Source organism: Loxodonta africana, chromosome 25, assembly GCF_030014295.1.
Source record: "Loxodonta africana isolate mLoxAfr1 chromosome 25, mLoxAfr1.hap2, whole genome shotgun sequence".
In the NCBI taxonomy this organism is placed as follows: Eukaryota; Metazoa; Chordata; class Mammalia; order Proboscidea; family Elephantidae; genus Loxodonta; species Loxodonta africana.
In genome coordinates, this window is record NC_087366.1 from 27997864 (window position 1) to 28022395 (window position 24532).

The window sequence follows — 24532 nt, forward strand, 5'->3', positions numbered from 1 at the left end:
CTAACCAAAACATTGGAGGTTTGAGTTCACTCATTGGCAGCTTGGAAGAAAGCCTTGGCTATCTACTTCTGAAAAATCAGCCATTGAAAATCCTGTGAAGCACAGTTCTACTCTGAGGCACATGGAGTCACCACAAATCAGAGTTGAAATCTATAGCAACTGATGTTTGGAGTTCCACTGTCAGTTCCCCTATTGCCAAGCTATGCATCCTCAGGAAAGACAATTAATCTCACTGTGTCTCATTTTGCCCATCTGTAAAATGGGATAATAATTCTCATCCTCTGTTTGACTGGTCAGGAGAATATAAGGACGAAAGGAGAGAGTTGATGTTCAATGCTTATTTCTCAAACGTTTTTGTTCTATTTGATTCTTTTCATTCAGTCATTGATGGGCCCACGCAGATCCTGGTTCGAGATGTCTCCGACACCGTGGCTTTTGTGGAGTGGACCCCACCTCGAGCCAAAGTCGATTTTATTCTCTTGAAATATGGCTTGGTGGGTGGGGAAGGTGAGAAGACCACCTTCCGGCTGCAACCCCCTCTCAGCCAATATTCAGTACAGGCCCTGCGGCCCGGTTCTCCCTATGAGGTGTCGGTCAGTGCAGTCCGAGGGACCAACGAGAGTGATCCCACAACCACCCAGTTTACAACAGGTAAGACTGTGGAGGGGGAGAAGTATGGAGCAGAGAGGGTGTGGAGTCAGCTGGTGGTATCATCGTGACAAGAGGAGAATTAAGGAAATGAGATGATATGTACTTGGCATAAATGTTGTCACGGATGCTGCAAGAAGGAAGTGAGAGGTTTCAGGCCTCCTGGTGATGTTGACATCACAGCATAGAGGAGGAATCAGTGCACCAATAGTAAGGAGCACGGTGTTCTAGGCTTGCCTTGTCCACCAGTTAGGCTGGTATGAGTCCTGTCTCCCTTGGGGTCTCAGGTTTCTTGCTTGTAAAATGAAAACTTTGTCTTGAAGACATTTAAGCATTCAGGTTGCTAATCCAAATGGCAATTTTTGTGACAGTTCAGAAGAGGTGCCCCCTTCCTCAAGCCACTTAACTGCTACTTGCTAGAGATCATTGTGATAATTACATAAATCTATAATGACTACCGCCAAACCTACCAGCAACTCTGCAGGAGAAAGACGTAGCAAACTGCTTCGGTAAAGATTTACAGCCTTGGAAACCCTATAGGGCAATTCTACTCTGTCCTATAGGTCGCTATGAGCCGGAATTGACTCAATGGCAGTAAGTTTGATGTTTTTTGAAATAATGGCAGTAAGTTTTGGGGTTTTTTTTTATAATGACTATAATACCATGATAGTGGCCGCTGGAGTTGTGCAAGGCACAATCTACACAGCCGTCAGCAGACCCTCCAACTGAAAGTCTGTGGCTCATCCTCCCATTTGAAAACACTAGCAACAAGGCTCAGTAAGTAAGGCCTGTATCTGCACCTCCTTCCTACTATCATATCCACTGCTCTTCTCTTCTCAAGGCTGTTGAAACTTTTAAAGAGCTTCCCCACCAGTCTGGAAAGGCTGGACCTTAGGGTGACTTGCTCTCTGGCCCTCACAGAACTCATCAGGCTGGCCAACTGGTGGGCAAGAAGGACAGAGGCCATCAAAAAGACAGGTTTCCTGGCGCTCTCCTTGAGTCAACAGGGGCCTGCTATCAGAGAATGAGTCCCTATCTAACCCAGGTTCTGTCTTGGCTTCTCCATCTTGGGAAAATCACATATCAAGGAATGTCTCTGTCAACTCCAAGTTGTCCCAGGGATCAAAGGAAACTGATAACATCTGTCAGATCTAATAACCAGCTTCTTCCAGACTGGAGTAAAGGAGAATCACCACTTTAGGCATCCAACTAATAAATAAAGCTAAAAGTAAAATAGAGGCCAAAATACCTCCCCAGTTTGGAACATGTAGCTTAGTGTTAGAGCCAGAAGGGCTTGCAAACTGTACCCCATAATTAAACTCACCCACTGGGGCAGTTCCCTGGGATCATTATGAGTCAAAATGGACTTGATGGCACCTAACAATAACAACCCAGTAAAGGGCCACTGTGGACTTGGGCAAATTGTGGAACTACTCAGGTAGGATTTACAGCATGTAGGATCAAGCAGAAGGCCTTATCCATGGGGGCAGTCCACTCCCATGAGAGACAGGCGAGGGGAAGGAAGTGCAGAACTCATTATTGAGTTAAGCCCAAATTCCCCAGTGTACGAAGAAATAGAGAGGCTGGGAGTGTTACAGTAGGGTTCCCTCCTCTCAGAAGGAAACATTGAGAGAGGGGAAAAAAGCTTGCTCTTAAAAGCGAGCAAGTGTAGACATTGACATAGTGGAGAAGGCAGAGTATGATGCTGAAAGAGACCCTTTGGGATTTTTTTCTCTCGCCACGAGAGGGTATTTGTCAGATTTTTCTACCGAACACATTTTGGGATCCCCAGTGATTGAGTAAAATCCCTGGGTGGTGCAAACAGTTATCGTACTCAGCAGCTAACCCAAAGGTTGAAGGTTTGAGTCTACCCAGGGGTAGCTCAGAAGAAAGGCCTGGCCACCTATTTCTGAAAACCAGCCATTGGAAACCCTATGGAGCACAGCTCTACTCTGATCATACATGGGGTCACTGTGAGTCAGAGTCATTTGATGGCAACTGGCTAGTGACTGAAAACGGAACTAAATTCTGCCCATTTCTTTCCCCTTCTCCTCCCTCACTTAGCCAACAAAGTTTTGAGCAGAGCACAAGAAGGGGGCACATGCAACGTGCCTGCTTGGTTTGTCCCAAGGTCATCCTTTCCTCCTACATGTCCCCAGACTCCCTACACCCAGCTTGCTCAGGACGGTGGTATCTCCTGCAGACCAGGAGTCCTGCATTCTTTCCTTAATTTCAAGACAGTTTTTGTTTGAAAAGTATTTTCTTTGTGCTTCGTTCAGATAAGGAGTTTGAAAAGGCAAAAAAGAGAGCTCTCCAGCAGCCTGATAAAAAAACAAATTCTTGATGTTTAGGGGGACAGGATGGAAGCAGGATTGGCTGGTGGCCCAGGAAAATTCCAATCAAGACAATTGCACTTTACCTCCTAGAAGCTCCCGCTGAGTTTCAGTTCACTGCTGCGGAATTCTGTTTCCGGTTGCCTTATGGATTTTTTTTTTTTTTTTTATGGATTGGCAGCTGTTAGGCAGCTGTCTTCTCTGTACAGTCTCTGCCTGCACCTCAACCCCACTCCCGTCTGCTCAAGGGGGGTTGGGGAGCTATGACTGGTTTTGGAGACAGACTCTCAGGCCTGGGGTTGGCAGGTGCCAGTTGAATGATGAGAGGGTGTCTGGAGTCCTCAGTCATTTCAGAACTCCACTTAAATTCAAATTAGCCAAAGTGCTTTTCCAGGTGATGGCTTCAACACTAGGAGCACACTAATTGCACAGGCAATTAAAACAGAGATTTGTTTCCTGCATGGTGAGAGGGATATTTGCTTGGATCTTAGAGCTGCTTTGGAAAAGAAATGAGCCCCGAACAGAGCTTGTAAAGGCCAGTGGTTGGAGGGAGGCCAACCCAAGGAAACCAGGAGGCCAGTCTCCAAATTCCCAGTCTGCCCCCAGCCACTCTGGTTTCAGTTACCCTCAGGGGGGCTCTCCAGGGACAGTTTCTCCATCAGAGGTCTTCTCTTTAAGTCCATCCCACCTGGCACCAGGACATTCAACCAACCATGGCCCAGACCTCCCTTTAATGTACAAATCACAACAGTCCTGAGCTGCTACCTGCTTGGCAGTGATTCCACTCCCTAATCATCTCTGGAATTTTCCAGGGAATGCCTTCACAAACTCAACCTGGATGGCCTTTCCCACCCCAGCCAGACAGCAGAGGGGGTCTTCCTGCCCTGGTCACACCAGCTTCCTTCAGTCAAAGCTACTCTTCTGCCCCTGCTCCACCTCACCCTAAACATCGTCAAAGCCCTACAGCTAAAATACTTGACAAGGCTTTTGTAATGGTTCTGAGGTAGCCGACTAAACAGAATTGGCAATGTTCACTCAGTCACTTCACGTATGTTTATTGGACACCTACTAGGTGCTCAGCACAGTACTAGGCACTGAGGCTGCAGAATAAACAAGATACACAAGATCTCTGGTCACAGGGAGCTACGTTCTAGTGGGGGAAACTGGACAATGAAGAAGAAAACAAATATACAGGATCGCTTCCACCATGACTGTTATCTGGGAGGTGCAATGGATGGTATGGAGGGAGGGAGGCTATATTGGAATGAATGATTCAGAAAGGCCTCTCTGAGGAGGTAACGTTTTAGCTAAAAGCTAAGTGACTCAAGCCATGTGACATTCTGGGAAGAGTATTCCAGGTAAAAGCAGTAGCCAGTGCAAAAGCCCTGAGGTAGGAATAAGCTTGATATGTTCTAAGAGTAGAAAGAAGGCAGTATGGCTGGAGCACAATGAGTAAGGGTGTAAGTGTTACAAGGTGTGTCTGAGTAGCAGACAGGCCAGGTCATGCAGGACCTGCCCTGCAGGCCACGATAAGGAGTTTGGATTTTACCATAAGCACAATAGGAAGCAACAGGGAAGTTTTAAGCAGGGGAACTGTATGATCTCATTTACATTAAGCACTCAACTACTAAGTGAAAAGTTGGCAGCCTGAGCCCATCCAGAAATGCCTCGGAAGAAAGGCCTGCAATCTACTTCGGAAACTGAAAACCCTTTGGAGCATGGCTCTTCTCTGCAACACATGGGATCACCATGGAATCGACTCGATGGCAACTAGTTTTTTGTTTTTTGATCCACAGGGCGCCAGAGTGTATCTTGCCCTCTGACCAAAAAGAAACAAACAAAAACAAAAGCCATAGTCTAACATGTCTGCGGTCAGGGAGTTTTAGTTGTGAAAAGCACTATGAACAAGATTGAACCTGAACCCTAACGATAACCCTGACTTCTTTTTGCTCCAGTCCAGTCCGGGCCCCACACCCCATGCCCAGTCTTGCCCACTTGCCCAGCCTCTTTCCCAAGTAAGAATCCAGGGTGTCCCTCCCACAGGCCTCAATGCCCAAGCTGCTCTATCCATCCAACAACTGCTAGAGAAATAACGCACACAGCTCATCAAGAAGGTACGCTATCCTCATTGAGTAAGGAAACATTTCTCGGAAAGATAAGCTGCAGAGACATAAATCTGCTAAAAGATTCACCCAATTTACATCACTAAACAGAACGCTTCTCTCTCCAGAACATCTGCATTCAGGTGGAGTCACAGAGTTCCAGTCTGGGGAGAACAATTGGTGGATACTTGCCTTGCATTTGCAAATTGAAACTGTCCACTGGGGCTTCCTCAGAACTAATGGCTGGTCCACTCCAAAGACCTGTTTGGAACTTTTTAAACTGCAAATTTTCACTGCAGGACCTCATGATAACTGCAGGTTCTTTAAGTTGCAAAGATGGCCAGTGCTGGAAGAGGGAAGCAGCCCCAGAACTATGGGAGAGTTCCTGATGCCAGTGGTCTTTCATGGCATTAGAACCCCAGAGAGCAACTATCAGGGTACATGTTGTTAGAATTCAGCAAGAGCTTCGGAGGCAACAGGAAGCCAGCCCAGTGCTTGGGCACCTATTTTTGCACCAGGCACCATGCCGCACGCTTCACATGCATTGTTTAATCTGTAATGGTGGTGTTATTAGCCCATTTTACAGATATGGACATGAGGGACCAGTGAGATTAAAAGACTTGCTCACGGTTACATTCCAGTAGGTGACAGAGCTGGGGCTCGAACTGAGGCCTGACTCCAAGCCCATATTCCTTCCACTGTATTTCATCTCCTATATGTATCTTAATTTTTCTGTGCCTAAGCAAGGAAACCCACGCAAAGACGCTTCACACTTCAAAATTTGAAATCAACCATCTTCTTTTTGCTTGATGTTCAGTTCTGATGTTACTCTAGTCTCATTTAACCTCTTGGGAGCTTTCTGTGATTTTCTCCTACGGGTTTTTCTCTTGCTTTGTTTTCAACTTTATGAGATTAATTAGTTCATTTTACACTTTCTAGCACATCACTGGAACTCCTGAATGGAAATGAAGGCAGTGTGAAGTGTGTTAATATCTAACTCCCAAGTAAAATTCTCTAACCTGTCCGGAAGTGTTCGTTCTTACCCGAAAGCTTTCAAAGTCCAAGATGCACAACAAATGTACATTATCATATGTGATGTTGGTGATGTCTGACCATTTCCAGAGATTGATGCCCCTAAGAACTTGCGTGTTGGTTCTCGCACGGCAACCAGCCTTGACCTCGAGTGGGACAACAGTGAGGCAGAAGTCCAGGAGTACAAGGTTGTGTACAGCACCCTGGCGGGTGAGCAGTACCATGAGCTCCTGATCCCCAAGAGCATTGGTCCCACCACCAGAGCCACCCTCACAGGTGAGTGAGCCCTGTTTCCCGGGGGCACATCGGTCCTGAGTCTATACCCTCACATCTCTCTCCCCAACCCACCCACCCCACGTACATCCAAACCATTGCCAAATCCCATTGCTTTAATCTCCTAGGAACTCAACAAGTATGTCTAGTGCTCTCCATGTGCACTGCCGCCACCAGGTCTAAGCTACCATCACCTCTTGTCTGAACCATTGCAATAACCTCCCCACATTGTCTCTTGCCTCTTCTAATTTAGTCTTCACACCATCAGTGGTCTCTTTAAACCGCTTTTCGAATTAGGCCATCCCAAGGCACACACATCTCAGGAACTTCCCATGGCTTTTAGAATAACACTGCAAATCCGTAGTATGGCCCACACAGCCCTGCCTGGTTTACCCCCTGCCTTCTTCTCTAGCCTCACCACCCACCTCCTTCCCCAGGTGCTCTCAGTGCTCCAGGCCCACAGGACCTCAAACACATTTTCCCTCCTGCCACAGGGCTTTGCACATGCTCCCCGCCTCTACCGACAGACTCTCCCAGCCACCTCCTGTACCCAGTTAACGTATGCTTCCCTTCTAGCTCTCAGTTTATTGGTCACTTCTCAGGGAGCCCTCTCCAGTTCCCAGGCAAGGTCAGCTCATCCCATCATGCAGCCTCATCTCACAAGTTATCATTTTACACTTGTGTCATTAAGGAGTCCTTTGGTGGTGCAAAGAGTTTACGCACTTGGCTGCTAACTGAAAGGCTGGTGATTCAAGTCCATTCAGAGGTGCTTCAAAAGAAAGGCCTGGCAATCTACTTCTGAAAAATGTCAGCCCCTGAAAATCCTATGGAGCACAGTTTTTGCTCTGACACATATGAGGTTGCCATGAGTTGGAATCAACTCAGTGGCCACTAGTAACGTGTTGTTATTTGACTGTCTGCCTCCACTCTAAACCTAAAGCTCTGTGACAGTTAGTTCTTATTTTTTGCTCATCATTGCATACCCAGCAGCCAGCACAACGTCTAGAACATAACAGGTCCTAGGTAAATAGTTTTTGAATGAATTAGTGAATGAACAAATGAAACTGTAGAAGTTTACTATGACTGGATCACTGGGCTGCAAGAGGCCAGTGATCAGGTGAGGGTCTGGTCTTGGAGGGCCTCGTAAGCTCTAGAAAGAATTTGGGCACTGGGGAGTTGCTGAGGGGTTTTAAATAAGGTGGTATAAGGACTAGATTTGTGCAGCTGCTGTGTGGAGTGTGGATGGGAGGAAGGCAAGGCAAGAAACAAGGAGACTGACCAGGAGGCTGTCCCTGGAGGATAGACAAAGATGCTGGTGGCACAGACTAAGGCAGTACCCTACATCACCAGCTGTCTCCCTGAGGAGGTTTCTTTGTCCCTATGGGGATGTGGGGCCCAGCTAGTGCTCCTCCTGGCCCCTGTCACACACCCAGCCAGGAAAACCTACCTGCTGGACCTCACCAAAAGGTGGATGACTGACAATGCAGGGTGTGATTTTCAAATGGGGACGCTGCTGTGCAAAGCCCGCCATGGCCCAGGGGCTACCAGCGTGCTTGCGGAGATTTTAATTTAACTTGTGTTTTGGCTTCTTGCAAAAGCATTTGCCATCTTAGTAGACATGGGATGGAGAGCAAAGTGAGTATACAGTAAACAAGGGAAATATAATCAAAGCTGTTTTCTCCCAAGCTGAAATTCCAGATCACCTTGCCAAACAAAGCTGGCTAAAGTAAATACAACGAATGCCTTTTCCAGACAGACGCGCTTCTGAAAAAAAACAGAAAGGAGATGGAAAGATATGCTGACCAAGCAGGTTCACAGGGTAAATTAAACATAGAAGGAACAGACCAGCTGGTGTAAGGGCCTTTTGCAGAAAACTGGAGGCATTCACAAAAATTAAGCTAAACAAAAATCTGAGAATGATGCAGGAGGGAACCAATTCTAAGTGCGGCCTAGCCCTGCCTTGAGCCTCAGGCTGCTTTGGCAATTGGCAGTTTACTAAGTTCATGGCTAGTTGTTTGGATGGAAGATACACCATAAAATTGTGAGAGGTGTAGAGAAGGACCCAGTCACATGCTAGTTATCATTTCCCACTACCAGGAAATAAAAGAAGATTCAGCATTGATCATCTCTCTTAGGCCAGGTACCTTCACATATTTATGGCTTATTTAACCTTCCCAACCTTTTGAGGTAGATATTGTTAGCAGCCCATTTTACGGATGAGGAAACTGAGGCTCAGGGAGATTGGGAAATTGCCCAACTTCACAAAGCTACCAAGAGGCATAACAGTGACCCCAAATCGGTTCTTCTGAGTCCCAGCCAAAAGGCTGTTCCCCCACGCCAAATGGCATCCCATTCCCTGGCTACGTCTATTAAGGAGGTAAAATACAAAGGACAGTCAAAAATAAATGTGGCAGATTTATACGGGATGGAAATTTTTTATTGAGTAGTGGACTTAGATGGGTTGATTTTTTATTAGAGTTGGGTTTATGAAATTTTTTTATATGTATAGTATGCATAATTATCCCAGGGAGCTCACTGCTGGGGAGATTTATAAAGACAAATAGCTTTACGTGATCTAGAAGGGGTTACAGGCATGTAAGGAAATCAAGTATGTCTGCACTTGCTGAGACTCCAATTACAAGGATTGTTAGCTCTCTTGCTGCCATATCTGGAGGACGAGTAAGAAGGGCCTTGGAGGAGGGAAGGGAAAGGGAGGGAATTTAACCCCGGCTCCAAGGAGTTGTGTTTTCTTTCACACTCCAAACTTTGATTCTAAAGAGGAAAGTTTACTTTGATCCTAAAGAGGAAAGTTTTTCAGCTTCTAAGGCCTGTGTTCCCACCATCTGTCAGTTTGTCACACTGTGGTAACTGGCACGTTGCTGTGATGCTGGAAGTTATGCCACTGGTATTTCAAATACCAGCAGGATCACCCATGGTGGACAGGTTTCAGTGGCGCTTCCAGGCTGACAGACCAGAAAGAAAGGCCTGGTGGTCTACTTTTTAAAATTTGCCAATGAAAACTGTATGGATCACTGTAAAACATTGTCTGACTTGCTTGCTTTGGGCATGTCATCAGGACAAACGAATCGACAGAGGAGGACATCATGTTTGATGAAGCAGAGGGCCAGAAAAGGCACGGGAGGCCATTAGTGAGATGGATTGTAACAATGGCCTCGCCGATGGACTGGAACATGCTGGCAATTGTGAGATGACACAGGACCAGGCAACATTTCATTCTCTTGTATAAGGTCACCATGAGTCAAAATCTCCATTTCTTTTTCTACAAAAGGTGAATGGTATCACCTCATGGTGTCATCATGAGGATTGAAATAAGACAGTACACTCAGTGGGTTTAATGTAATATTTTTACTAACATAGTAAACTATGCAGCAAATAGATGATGATGGTGATTTAAAAAAAAAAAAGGAGGAGGCCTGTAAGCTCATAGATGGTTTAGTGTAAATTCCTTAAATCAATGTGGTGCGGTGGTTTAGAATCTAGCTTCTCAAAGTGGTGTGGAGACAAGCAGCATGGTTATCATCCTGAGAGATCTTCGAAATGTAGAATTGGGCCCACCCCAGATCTACGGAATTAGAGTCTACATTTTACCAGATCTTCAAGTGATTTGTGTGCACATTAATGGGTGAGAAGCATTCATTTAGAGCATGGCTTCTGAGGTTGCCCCTCTGAAGTCGCCCAGTTGGGGTTTGAGTCCAACTCCATAGATATGGTCCTTGTGCAAATTTCTTCTACTTCCTGTGCTTTAGTTTTCTCATCTTAAAATCTCATATCTACCTCATGGAGTTGCTGTGAGGATTAAATGAAATCATATATATACGGATTCCTGGTGGTACAATAGTTAAGCACTTGGCTGCTAACTGAAAAGTTGGTGGTTCGAACCCATGCCCCAGGTGAAAGACCTGCCAAACCACTCCCATAACCCAAAATCCACTACTATCGAGTCGATTCCAACTCATAGCGACCCCATAGGGTTTCCAAGGCTGTAAATCTCTACAGAAGCAGAATGCAACACCTTTCTCCCGTGGAGCCCCTGGTGGTTTTGAACCCCTGACCTTTCAGTTGCAATCGATCACTTTAACCACTTCATCACTAGGGCTCCTGTTCCCATAAAGATTAACCAAAAAAAACCAAACCCATTCTTTGAGTCGATTGCAATTCATAGCGACCCTATAGGGCAGAGTAGAACTGCCCCATAGGGTTTCCAAGGCTTGTAATCTTTACGAAGCACACTGCCACATCTTCTCTCTCAGAGCTGCGGGTGGGTTGGAACTGCTGACCTTTTGGTTAGCATCCAAGTACTTAACCACTGCACTACAAGGACTCTATCCTGTAAAGATTACAGCCTAAAAAACCCTATGGGACAGTTCTACTGTGTCATATGAGGTTGCTATGAGTGGGAATCGACTCAATGGCACCCAACAACGACACACACACACGCACACACACGCACACACACACACTTAGTATGGAGTCTGTCACACAGTAAGCACTCAGTATCCATTAGATCTGTTATTGTGATTCATCCCCACAGAGCACAGACCTGGCCTCAAGATTGTCTGGCCTTTCCCTGGTACAAATTCATATTTCTTTATTCTTATAGTTGCCTCCAAACTCTTAAAGTCCTATGGCACTGTATTTGCTATGCCCGGCAGAAGCCCTGTATCTGTGGCCACCACTGACCCCTTGACTATGAAATATAGGCTCTCCTGACTCTCCCAGTCTCTGAATCTTTCAGAGAGCACGCAGCAGGCAGCCCCCTCTCATTCTCCCCTTCACATACCTCACCCTTTCCAATCACAGAGGCCAGGCTGGGGCACAAAATACCAAACATTTTTTTCCCATTATTCTTTCTCAGTAATGCCTAGTGAATTCCCTCTGGAGTACAAATTGGTTTCTGAACAACAGACTCGGTGTCTCCAATGATTTTTTTTTTCTCTCTGCTGTGGTGGCTTCTGTGTCCAAAATGCTAAGACTTTTTTGGGCTCAACTTCTCAGCTCAGATGATGTCTGCTGAGACCCCAAAGGGGTCTGAGTGCTACACACACCTTAAAGGCTTGTCAAGGTACCTCTAGGTTGGAACTTGGCAGCACTGAACAGAGACTAGCAACATCACTCTGCTTTCTGGATAGCAGCAAAAAGCAATAAGCAATATAGAAAACTCCTAATGGAGGGAGACGGAAGTACAGACAGGAAGGGATGGAAGAAGATTCTCATTCTTTGTCTGGAATTTGGTCAAAACACGAACCTCCCTGCCAGGGACTAATGAAAATTATAAACAAACTCTGGCCTTTGTGTCTGAGGTGACTCCTCCAACCCTCATCAGAAAAGCATGTGCCCGAAGTGTTTTGCCCGGAGGGGAGAGGAGTTTGCCCTCAGCTGTCTATGCGCTCACGTTTGGGCCTTCCTCATGAACAGGAGTCCACACGTGAGGACCTTTGTTTAGGGTTGGTCTGTGGTCACGAGACAAGGTAAAATGAACTGGCCCAAGTGTTCACATGCGTACTGTGCACTCACCCAGCCAGCCAGGGCCCATTCATTTCATCCCTCACCCCATCTGTAGGGCACCCACCTGTGTCCTTCATCACAGCAAGTCCCAACCAGCTGCTTCCCTCTGTGCTGTGACTACTTCTATCTCCAGTCAACAAGCTGCTAGTCAGAAAAATGATCAACAGGGTTTAGGAAACCCAGAGGTTTGAAAATTCCTACAAACATCACAATACAATTTAGGATTGTAAGAAAACAAAGACTTACAGCCAGCCACACAACACGTACTTAACATGCATACGCACTCACTTACATACACACATACTTACTCACAAGCTGAATTCTGAAAGCACATCCCAGTCAAGCTGTGCAAGTTGCCACCTTCAAGACCTCTGGTAGCTGGGGACACAGAATGAGGCCCTCCTACCAAGTCCCACATTTGAGGCCATCAGGGATTAAATGGGGTGTGGCAGTGAGAAGGTGGGCTCCTCAAGGTGCAAGAGCAGGAGATGTGCTTGTCCACAGGAGGATTTTCCATGAAGAAACCTGACACAGCAGAGGAAGTCCAGCTGGCACATCAACATTGACCAAGGCACTTGATGTTCACTTCACCCTGTCTGCACTCCGCTGATGTGCCAGTGCATAAACACCAAACTGAGTGCCAGAGCTTCCACGCCTTTGGGCTTTTCTAAGGGGGAGAGGGCTGGGCAAGGGGCCTGGGGGCCAGGGCCAGACTGTGCTCAGCCTGCTTTGGGCGAAGTCATAGTGACCCCAAGTGGTCACTTTCATAAGACACCCTGTGAACACCATGCTGCCTTCCAGGGGGCTGGAAAGTGGGAGGTGGTCTGTCAGGACCCAAGTAGAAAAGAGGAGAGAAAGGGCAGAAGCTTCCATACTCCTCTTCCTCATAGAATTGGGGCATAAAAATGTCCATCCCCTTACCTGTGGTAAAGGATCATGGAAAAATGAACCAGGAGAAAAGCCAGGTGGGAATTTTTCAGCTTCTGCTTTGGCTTCTTCAGCAAAGAGTGCTTGTTTACAGTGAAGACCCAGAGACAAGATGTTCCTGTAGGACAGGGGATGATGAGACATGTTTTTCATTAATTTCACTGGCAACAAGTAGATTTCATTTGAGAAAGCTCCTTAGTATTACATTTAAAAAAAAAAAAAAATCTGGATTTGCCAGGCCAGTCTCTTCCTTATAGTCAGCATGGAACTGGCTGCTTCTCTTGAGGCTTGAATATCATCCACACCAAGAGAGCAGGGAGATGTCCTCCAAAGCCTGAGTCATTCAGGGGACCCTGAAGAAGCACCCACCATTACCCAAGGAGATAAGGGTGGCACCCTAAAAACTTAGATCTCCGTTCTGTTAAAAAATAGATGGTGTCCTATCTGGTGTGACTTGGGGGCCTCCCAGAAGACCCTCCATCTCCAGATATCTCCCCACCTATGAATCGTCTCATACTCAAATTCCATCATTGGAAAGTTCCCCTAGAAGGGGCCCTACGTTAGGTCCCTGGTTTTCATGAACGGTTTTACAAGCTCTGCCTTTGCATGTGCTCTTCCCTCTACCTGAGATGTCCTCTCCTTAGCCGAAGCTCCACTGATCCTTCAAAACCCAGCTCAGCTATCTTCTCTTGGAAGTTTTACCAACACTACCCATGCTGCCATTACCATGCTGCTTCTATGCCTCATCTAGTTTTTCACTATGCTTCATAGTGCTTCATATTGAAGATAAAATATTTTTTTGAAAAATCCCTTGACTGAAAGATCTAAGAGTCTAGTGAGGAGACAGACATGTGAACTAACAATAACAATATAATACTGTGGTCACTGTAAGGGAGAAGGTTTACAAAGAGCAAATGCCCTGTTATGGTGCTAATTACACTGAGTTGTAATTGTTGGACTTTCATGTATCCCCTGCTAGACTTGAGGGCAGGCTCTTCAGTTTGTTCCTCCCTGTGAAGGCAGATATCTAATGCACTAGATCCAACCAAATTTTTAGCCTTACTTTGGTAGACTTGAACTTTCACAGATGCTTGGAGACAAGCCCAGGGATTCAGAAAAGAAAAAGGTCCATATGTCCACATGGCTACCTGAACTCAACCTGCAGACCACAAGCATCATGTTTTTGCTGGCAAGAAACAGCAGTCTCGGTTACTTGGGCCTCCTTCTCCCTAGTGCTTTCTCTACTAGCAGCAGTCAGCATAAAGATTAGTTTTCCTAAACAGAGGGAAGTCATTCTGGCTTGATTATCCATGGTCATTGCAGTGCAGGTGAGAAATCACTGCCAACTATGCCCCACCCTGACCACCACAGGATTCCATACTTTCTTTCCTAATCTTGGCTATCTTTCAAGGTATGACTCAAGAAAGCCTTCTCTGGCTTTTCTAGAAAGCCTCCTCTGGCTACTCCAGCCCATGCGGATCTCTTCTCCCCTCTGACACGGCTTTCTTAGTTAGCAGCCCAAGGTATAGCATCAAATTACCCTCCAGTTCCAATTTTATTACTCCGTTCCCAGCTACTGGACTGTAAGACTCTTAAGGACAGGGACCATGCTGTGGTGTGGCAGAAAGAACAAGGGACTTAATTTTCAAACCCAGTCTTAGCATGTATTAGCTTCATGGTCTTGGTCAGAGAGTAGACTTCTCGGAGTCTCAGTTTGTTCATCAGCAATATCCTCCAGGCAGAGCTGCTGTGGAGATTAGATAAGGTAACAAGTAGTAATCTCTAAGAAGCTATGGTTATAACAGTACACTTTACCATTGGACACTCAAAAGTCCTTTACCGCTTCCTCCTTTCCTCCCTTCCTTCTTCATTATTCTTCTGGATTACCTATTGCATGTTGTTCAGTACTTGGCGTATGAAGGGTACTCAATAAATAATGAAATTCTTTAGCACAGATTCTTTTTCTGTCCATAAGGGCAAGGCTGATGTCTTCAGGTCACCCTGGTATCCCCAGTACACGGTCTTGTGCTTGGCACAAAGGAGGCACTCAATAGTGTTTGTGCAGTGAATGAGCTGTGTGCTTTAGGAATTCAGAGAAGAATAGGTGTGCAGTGAAATAGCTAAGAAAAGCCACCTCCAAACTGAACAAAGGAAGTTCTATAAGGGATGGAAGGTGGTGGTTTCCTAAATGATAAGTTTTCTGAGCTGTTGTTAAGGGAAGAGAGCCATTTATATGCTACCACTTGCAGGAGGTGGATGGAAAGATAAAGGGAGTGTTGATGGAGAGCAATGGGATCTTTAAAAAGTGAGAAATCCCTCAGAGTCTTCAGAGTGATGATACATAAGTATACCAGATATGCCTTGGATACACATTTTCTTTTCCAGCAGAACTGCATTTTACCTGCTGGCAAAGAGCAACAATTCACTTGTAGCACAGGAAGAAAGTGGCTAAAAATCAAAGGAAAGCAGCAGGCACAAGCCTATAAGCGAGTTCCACTTCCCTATCCCCTAGACAGAAAGCCTGGGAAGAGAGTGCTTTAAATTCTGCTCTGCAGTTTTCTGGGAGAAGATGATTCTGTTGTAAATTATTGAACATTTCATTTAAGCTTCATAAATAAGAAACTCAGATGAAAGCGTTACATGTTAGATCGGTTTGGGAACATATGATTTCTGTCTTACTCCCTCAATCTGTCACCCTTCGTCTACATGGCAGAATTTCTACTTCATTATAGGCAATTGAAGGTCTCAATCAGTTGTCTGAGAAAAGTAGTTTATGTCCCAAAGGTAATCTAATTTCTCCAACCAGGGATGCACCTGGGACTTGCTGAACATATTGATAGAGATAAATGTGTGCTTTCAACAGATTCGAGGGCGTTGCAATCACCCACTCAGGTTAGAGACAGGTATTTGGCCCCAGCCAGAGGCAAGCCCCTTATTGACACCTGGACTCGCTGAATCATTGCTTTCAACCAGAGCCAACAGTCTAAGCCTTAGCAAACTGACAACAACAGGTGTACCTGGAAAAAACCTGCATACCTGCTTGGGGCACTTTTTGTAGCTGATGAGATCACCCACAAAGAATGGACTTGAAATCCTTAAATAGTTCTCTGAGCAAGGTAATAATATTACTAGCTACCTTCTGGGCCAGTCGCTATACTTTACACACAGTGATTCATTTAATCCTCACAATGACATTCTGGGATAGATACTGTTGTCATTGTATGGAAACTGGAGCTGAAGGATGATAAGTAATCAAGGTCACACAGGTAGAAGATGGTAGAACCTGAAAATGATGTCTGACCTCAAAGTCTGATGCTTTTACCTCCACCTATGTTGACCTTTAAAGAAAGAAAGAACTAAGGATTAGGAAAGGAATAGAGCTAGTTCAAGAAAGGAAAAAGGGGGCCGATACAAATGCCCCCCCAAGACAGAGGTTGGGTACAGCATTCTTTTGAGAGAGCTAGGTCAGAGAGGCCTGCTAAATTCTGCCATGCTCAAGCACAGGGTTATGTATTGCATGGGCTGAGCTAAAGCCATACTGAGAGGAGTGGGGTACAGAACCTTCCAACTACTCTGCAACACTCCCTTGGTTAAACCAAGCCATGCTAAGAAAAGGTTGATTGATGCATTTCTTATCAAAATCATTCACATTACCTCAGGGATCTCAGGGAAGTCAGAGCTGCCCCAAAGCGGCATCCCAATCCTCCTAAAGGCCCTGAATCTTGAGGTCAGAAACCTGGATGACTTCTCCAGCTAGTCACAGACATACTTTGTAGCTCAGTTTCATTTCATAAAAATATGGGGAAAAGACTATTCATCCTACCTTCTTCACAAGGTTGTACTGAGGCTCAAAACACATTCAAGTATTTTGAAAACCAAGACTGTTGTATAAATGTGGAATAGGACTAAAATCAGCCGTGGTTCTGGGGCACCCACACAGGGCCCCTATCAGAAGCACTCAGACTGACCACTGGAGGCCCTCAGGGGTGATGGTTTTATCTTGGTTGCATTTTCCTACACTTCCAGTCCTAATAAATGAAGATGAGTTTGAAGGCAATATCGTAGGCTCAACAATGCCCTCTAAAGATGTCCAGGAGCCATGGTGGCCCAGTGGTTAAGAGCTTGGCTGCTAATCAAATCCACCAGCTGCTCCTTGGAGAACCCATTTCTCCTCTGTCCTATAGGGTCGCTATGAGTTGGAATCGACTCAATGGCAACAGATTTGATTTCTTGTTTGTTTGTTTTTGGTAAAGATGTTCACATTCTAATCTCTGCAACATATGAATTTGTCACCTTGCATGGCAAAAGGGACATTGCAGATGTGATTAAATTAAAACCTTGAGATGGAGATAGTACCCTGAATTATCCAGGTGCATCCAGTGTCATCACAAGCGTCCTTATAAGAGGGAGGACGAGGAGGATCAGAATCAGAGTTGGAGGTGTGATGACAGACAGAAGCAGAGGTCGGAGAGAAAGAGAGATTGTCAGAAAATGCTATGCTGCTGGCTTTGAAGATGGAGGGAGGGGCCACAAGCCAAGGAATGCAGGTGGGCTCTAGAAGCTGGATAAGGCAAGAAAACAAAATTTTCTCTAGAGCCTCCAGAAGGAACACAGCCCTGCTAACCCATTTTAGACCTCTGACCTCCTGAACTACAGGTAACAAATCTGTGTCATTTTAAGCCACTAAGTTTGTGGTAATTTGTTAAAGCATCAGTAGCAAACTAATGCTCCAGTTAAACAAGTTAGTCTGAAAAAGAAGGTAGAAGGTTAGGAGAGATACCAGATAATTCCAAGTATTTCTGGAGCATCCACTGATCCTTGATTGAAATGAACCCCTAAAGACTTCCCCAGAGAGGCTCACATCCTTTAAAAAAAAAGCCGGACAATATTAGCATTTCTTCCATCTTCCTGCAGTCCCCCAGAAGTCATCCTAAGATTAAACCTTTAGCTTTAAATACCCTGGGGCTTTAATTATCAACCTTGGTAGGAAGCCCACAGTAACAGGACTTGTGCATCCCATTACATTAAAGTCCTGATAGCCCTGTGTTCAGAAGAAAGTCCATCCACAGCTGCTCCTTAGAAGGGACCCAGGAGTCCTCATATGGCCTCAGCTCCGGTGTACAAAAGGTGCAGCTTGGTCCTCTTATACAATATTCAAGAAATGCTTCAAAGGTCCATGTCCACACAATTCTTCTCAATTACACACTCCCCAATTCACAATTTAAGCAAAAAATTCCTTCAACAGTTCTAGCCAACCTGAGATACTGAGTACCACAGGGAGGCCTTCCACAGGACAGCATACTTCTAATGGTCACGACAAGGGTGGCCTCGCTGTCTTCTCCAAGTGACCACCAGCAAGAAGGAAGTTTTGCTCTGGCCAGGCTCATCCTATTAACATGGTATGGATTTCCCAAGTGGTGAAATCAGGAATTCCTAATAGGTGAAATTAGGAAAGAATTCAGGAAGGACTAAAAACAAGATCTAAACAGGAGTCTAAGACCATTTGCTTCCTTCTTTTCAGCCTTCTTCCATCCCCAACACATTCACACACACACACACACACATTCACACAGAGTAACGTTTTGTGTTTCTGCATCTACCGATAGATCTGGTGCCTGGCACTGAGTATGGGATTGGAATATCTGCCATCATGAACTCACAACAGAGCATACCAGCCACCATGAATGCCAGGACTGGTGAGTAGGTGGATTGGTGAGGAAGAAGGCCAGGATACGTAAAAGCCAAAGGAGCCGTTGAGGCTTGTCCTGGCAAGGGTTGGTCAGAAGGCAGTGCATCTAGTGAAAAGCTCCCTGGGTGATGACTATCAGCCTGAGGAAAACAACTACCTGCAAACTCTGATTTCCCTATGCTTAACTTCTGATGTCTGATATGCAGGATGGAGTCCTACCTATTCTTGGTAGATCTGTGCATGGTCCCCCATGGTCTGAAAGACTGCCCAGAACTGTGCATAGTACAGATGGTTTTATATAAATATAAATATATATATACATATATATCAAGCCATATTTATCTAGTCATCTAAATAATGATGTCTCTCACTCTGCACTTGTGTGGTACAAGTCACTGGGATTGAGATCTAGACTTGGAAAAAAAACCCATTAAATCCAAAGAAAATGGAAGAGTACTCTTGAGACCCTTGCTACTCTAGATCTACCATTTTTGCTTCCTAATTTCAGGTAAATTACAGTCATTTTAGTAGCATAGGAACAAGCAGCCTGAACTGGAGCTGGGCATTTAGAACGAATCCCAAATTGTCTAGCATAGGCATTCTCACCTAGAGAGGTCAAAACAATCTAGACCTAAGCCCCCAGGAGTCCTCAGATACAGTTGCCTATACATTCATAGCTAGGCCAAGTCAAAGTGGACCGGGGATGGGAAGTAGCTACTGTCACCAGGAATGGCAAATCTTTGCTTGATGCTGGCTCGTGGTTTACCCTGGTTGGTTTGCTGAGAAAGCCTGGGAGAAAATGAATATGGAGAGCTTGAAAATCGGAAACCAGCTTTGTTTCAGAGGTGGATGTATTCCACTCAAGTCTGAACCTAATAAAGCCTTTCTGCACCTTCTCCATCTGTTTGCCAAGCCCCTGGCCATATTTCCAAGGGAAGATGCTTAACAAAGTGTGAGATAAGTGTCAGCAATGACAAGCTAATCCTCATGGTCGGCAGGCCTGCTGATAGTTTAGAATCCCTCAGGATTAAGGGTGGTCCAATTAATCCTGGCTCCTCTGTGGGACCTGTGTAAAATAGGCCACTGTGTTGATCCACAGAACTTGACAGTCCCCGAGACCTCATGGTGACAGCCTCCTCAGAGACCTCCATTTCCCTCATCTGGACCAAGGCCAATGGCCCCATTGATCACTACCGAATTACTTTTACCCCTTCTTCTGGGATCGCTTCCGAAATCACTGTGCCCAAGGACAGGACCTCATACACACTGACAGACCTAGAGCCTGGGGCAGAGTACATCATATCGATCACCGCCGAGAGGGGTCGGCAGCAGAGCTTGGAGTCCACAGTGGATGCCTTCACAGGTACTGGGCTGCAGAAACCCCATGGGAGCTCCCATATCCCACCCAGCCAGGTTCAGGGATCGGCAGATCTCAGTGTGACCAGGTCATAGGCAACCTACTCTCCAATGGCTCATTTCCTTTCGAAAAAGGAAGAATGGGTAGAGAAATAAGATATGGAGAAGCAACTAACAAATACATCAAGAGGGGGTGGTTGGAAGAAAAGGGAGAGGGAAATAAGTGTGACAACATCCCTGAAAATTTGTGTCTGGTTCTCTATAGCCTGGCTATTATTGTTGATTCATCTATCTTCCCTTGCCCGCACTAAATCAGTGGGCATTCAGTGAATCCATGAGATCATGTTAAATTCCTTCCAGGACAGAAATTTTCAATCCTGGATCAGTATTATGAATAACTCACAGAGGTAATTCTGGTTTTCCCTTGCTGAGGGCACTCATTTTTCAGTATGTGGCTTGGGGAAATGGGAGTGGCCAGCACTGGACAGTGAGGAGATGGAGCCTCTGGGTCAGCTGGTGAAGGTATAGCCCTTATTAGCAAAGAGAGAAGATCCGTGGATTCAGGCAGTTGTCCTAGCCCAGTGGGCCCGCCACTTCACGTGTGTTTCAGAACCATCCATCTCCTCTGTCTTGCAGGCTTCCGGCCCATCTCCCATTTGCACTTTTCTCATGTGACCTCCTCCAGCGTGAACATCACCTGGAGTGACCCATCCCCTCCAGCAGATAGACTCATTCTGAACTACAGCCCCCGGGACGAAGAGGAAGAGATGCTGGAGGTCTCCCTGGATGCCACCAAGAGGCATGCTGTCCTGATGGGCCTGCAGCCAGCCACCGAGTACATCGTGAACCTGATGGCTGTCCATGGCACAGTGACTTCTGAGCCCATTGTGGGCTCCATCACCACAGGTGAGGCTAGAGGGCTTGAAAGCAGGTGGTGAAGAGGGTTCATTCAGTAGCCTTTGAAAAGTTCATGAAATTTTAAAAAGAGAAACACCCAGGGAGTAGGGGACTGCTTCATTTAGCTATAGAGGGTCTGTGACCTGATCTGCCACAGCCATTTCTTCCAGTGCCACACAAGATGCACAAGATGGGAAACTCCCATCTGGAAGCAGGACAGATGCAATATCTTGAAGACAGCAGGGCTTGAATGCACTGTTCCAGAGGTCCTCCCACTACCAGCCTGGGAGGAATCCCATGTACAGCAAGGAAACTCCTGTGCCTATTTTGGGGAGCCATCTCTTGACTGGCTTACAAGACTTCTCTGCTAAGCAAAGTTGCTGATGCAATTGATGCTTTCTCAGAACCAGAGGAACTAGCATGGGACCACATGGCAATGTGGCACTCAGAGAGTAGGATCTATCTGTATATGGCTTAGAAAACAAAGGTGCCCCCAAAAGAGTTAGATGGCCATCTCATCATTCCCTGATACAATCCCAAATATAGTGGGTATGTGGGTAAGGACATACGTGTTTGAATAGTTTCCTACATACTGACAAGAACTCACAAGCTGTACAAGCGGATTAAACAGCCAACTGATTTTGACCCTGCACATAAAAAAAATAAAGCATACTCCATAAATGAAATACAATTTAGGAAAGCGGATTTGTTCTGGACTTGTGCACTGAAATCCCTCTACATTCAATAGGCAGTTCTTCCAAAGTGAAGCAAAGGCAGCTGATAAAAAAAATAAGAGATAGAGGAGGAGTTGGATTAGAAAATGGCTATGTTACTCCTACTCCAAGTTCAAAACAGAACATATGAACGTAAAGGAAATTTCTCGGTTGGCCTTCATATAGGTAGTGTTTGCTGCATAGGCACAGATATTGCCAGCTTGGCTTTATGTTGTTTAAATATTCTCCGTGAGCATGACTTTGGCCATGCCTATGAGGTTTCAGTGATACTTTGGCCTGACCATGGTTTTTAGAATGCCCTAGTATGAAGTCACTACCCGTCTGTCAATGGAGTCTTGTGTGTTGCTATGATGCTGGGCAGATTTCAGCACAGCTTCCAGACTAAGAGAGACAAGAAAGAAAGACTGGCAATCTACCTCTAAAAATCAGCCAGCAAAAGCCCTATGGATGAAAATAGTTTGACCTGCAGCCTATCGTGAGGATGAAACAGGACTAGGCAGCATTTCATCCCATTGCGCTTGGGTCTCCACCAGCCAGGGCTAACTCCACGGCAGCAAACAACAGTATACAGTAAGGTCTTATGTGCCTCTGGGACATGATCGATTCTTGGTCCACATAAAACCAGAATACGAATTCTTTCTTCATACTGTGCTTTCTATCTTTTTTCCACCACCACCCGGGTCCTTGCAGGAATTGATCCCCCAAAAGACATCACAATTAGCAATGTGACCAAGGACTCATTGATGGTCTCCTGGAGCCCTCCTGTTGCATCTTTTGATTACTACCGGGTATCATATCGGCCCACAAAAGGTAATAAAGTTATATGATTCTCAAAAATGAATGGGATTTGGAGCTGGGTAAAAATTATTGTGGGAGAATTAGCGTATCCCTGAAGATATCAACCCCCTGCCCACATTTTGCTTTCTCTCTGTGGTGTCCTCCATCAGAATAAGTGTGTGTTGATGAGGGGCAGCCAAGAAAACCCTGCACTCACCAACTTCTCTCACAAAAGGCATCATATATTTGCCTAAAAACTAGGCTGTTCATCAGAAGGGGTAACTGATAGCTGTTACCTATGTGGCGCAATGAGAAAGCAAAAGTCCTAAAAGAATCTGCCAAGACTCAAAATCACACGAATGTTCCTGAGAATGTAAAGCCCAAGACTAGTACCCTGGGGGATGCCTAAAGACCCAGCAAAGCCAGATGGAGCCACAATTGACACTGTCCTATTTCCGCCACTCCAGCCAAGTCATGAGTCAGAGGAAATTGGCCCTGACCTCACCTGCATCCTGCCAATTCTGGCTGGTGCATGTGGCATTGTTAATGAAGTGCAGTGCACACTCACTTTGGGTGAGGGGGTAGGACAGTTTTTGAGGCTGTCCTTCTCTGAATTGCATGGAGCTTTCTTTGCAGCCATGCCTCTATACTGCCTTAAGTGCCTCAGAGACGACCAGCTTCTTAGAAATCAGCTAATAAATAGTTCTTTGCTCCAAGGAACATGTGAAATAAAGGCATGTGACCAGTATGGAAGGTCTCCTCAAGTTCCAGCATTCTCTGTTCATGAATCATTTCTGTTCCCTCCCCGCTTAGTAATGAGTCCCTCACCCCTCTGTGCATTATGACAAAGTACTGCTGTGAGCTCCTATGTAGACCGTTCCATGAGCCACGTTGATGAAAGATCTGCTGAACTGTAATTGTGGATTCTGTTCTTCCTTAGTGGGACGGCTGGACAGCTCAGTAGTGCCCAACACTGTGACCGAATTCACCATCACCAGGCTATACCCAGCTACCGAATATGAAATCAGCCTCAACAGCGTGCGAGGCAGGGAGGAGAGTGAGCGCATCTGCACTCTCGTGCACACAGGTAGGCACGGGCTCCACCAGTGTGTCAGGCTAGGGCCATAGCTAAGGACCTGCAACCAACAGAAGAGGCAAAGGGAGAAATTGGCTAACAGGGGACCCTGGTCCTGGGGCCTAAGGCTCCATTTCTAGGTACTCCCCTGGCTCACTATCTCATGTAAACCAATTTATAATTTCTCTTCTCACTGACATTCCTACCTAAAACCAGAAATTTATAGAGAGTCGCCCTCTAGAAGTCTTACTTTTTTAGGTTAGGAATGGCCCTTTTGGAAAGTGACCTTTAGAAGACACAGGAGGGAAGGGAACTCCAACACAGATGTCTGATTCATGCCAGATGAATCCATCTAATTTTTTAAAAGGCCTCAGAGACAGAACTTTCACCTCAGGGAAGGAAAGAGTTGTTATTCTAATAACAGCCCTTGGAGTCAGGGAGTGCTTTATCATATGTGGCCAAAATCCCTCACATAGAAGCTGTATTTGCTCTTGTTCTGTGCTCAGGGGAGGAAGAAGGCAGTGACCTTCCTCTGGAAAACAAGGCCCTTGGATGGGCCTGAGAACAGAGCTTCTGCAGCCGTTCTACTGCTCCTCATTCTCCTTTCCCTCAGCCACCCAACCGTGCAGAACTAGCAAAGATTTGATATAGAAATAACAGAGGGGACAGCCAACCCCTAGATCTAGTAAGTTACCATTTCCATAGTACATGGGAAAACATCCAGCATACCTCATTAGGAGAACACCTGGGTTTCCTGAGGCTGCTGAATTTCCTCAGAGAATGATATTTCATGAAGGCAGGAAAGGTGCCTTGGAATTCCTCACTGCTTTTGTAGATACTTTCACAAGCCCAGAGGCAGGATCTCAAAGGCAATGGTTGAAGAAATATTCCTTCAGAAATAAGGAAAAAAAAAAAATCTTCTAAAGACTCCACAAGATATCCTATTCTTCCCCAGTCTCCTTCCAGGTCTGTGGCTGCAGATAAGCCAGCCATGTCTTTGTTTTTTAATTTTACCCTATCCATTAAATTATCTGCGGTTGTTAAAGTATCAACAACTTTTGACCAGAAGTGATGACCAGTGAGCCAAAAGAAGCTCCCTCTCACCTTCCTAAGGGGTCCCTGGGTGGCACAAACAGTTACGCACTCAACCACTAGCCGAAAAG

The 24532-nt window shown here is 45.7% G+C and overlaps 1 protein-coding gene across 1 annotated transcript in view; it reads left to right on the forward strand.

Moving 5' to 3' along the window:
• Positions 1-24532, forward strand: part of TNR (tenascin R) — an 80873-nt gene that overhangs the window by 18738 nt on the left and 37603 nt on the right. Inside the window, exons 5-11 of the mRNA XM_023549248.2 lie at positions 382-651; positions 6206-6391; positions 18448-18537; positions 19630-19893; positions 20523-20792; positions 22208-22327; positions 23235-23381. Coding sequence (XP_023405016.1) covers positions 382-651; positions 6206-6391; positions 18448-18537; positions 19630-19893; positions 20523-20792; positions 22208-22327; positions 23235-23381 — 1347 coding nt within the window. The remainder of the gene's footprint in view (positions 1-381; positions 652-6205; positions 6392-18447; positions 18538-19629; positions 19894-20522; positions 20793-22207; positions 22328-23234; positions 23382-24532) is intronic.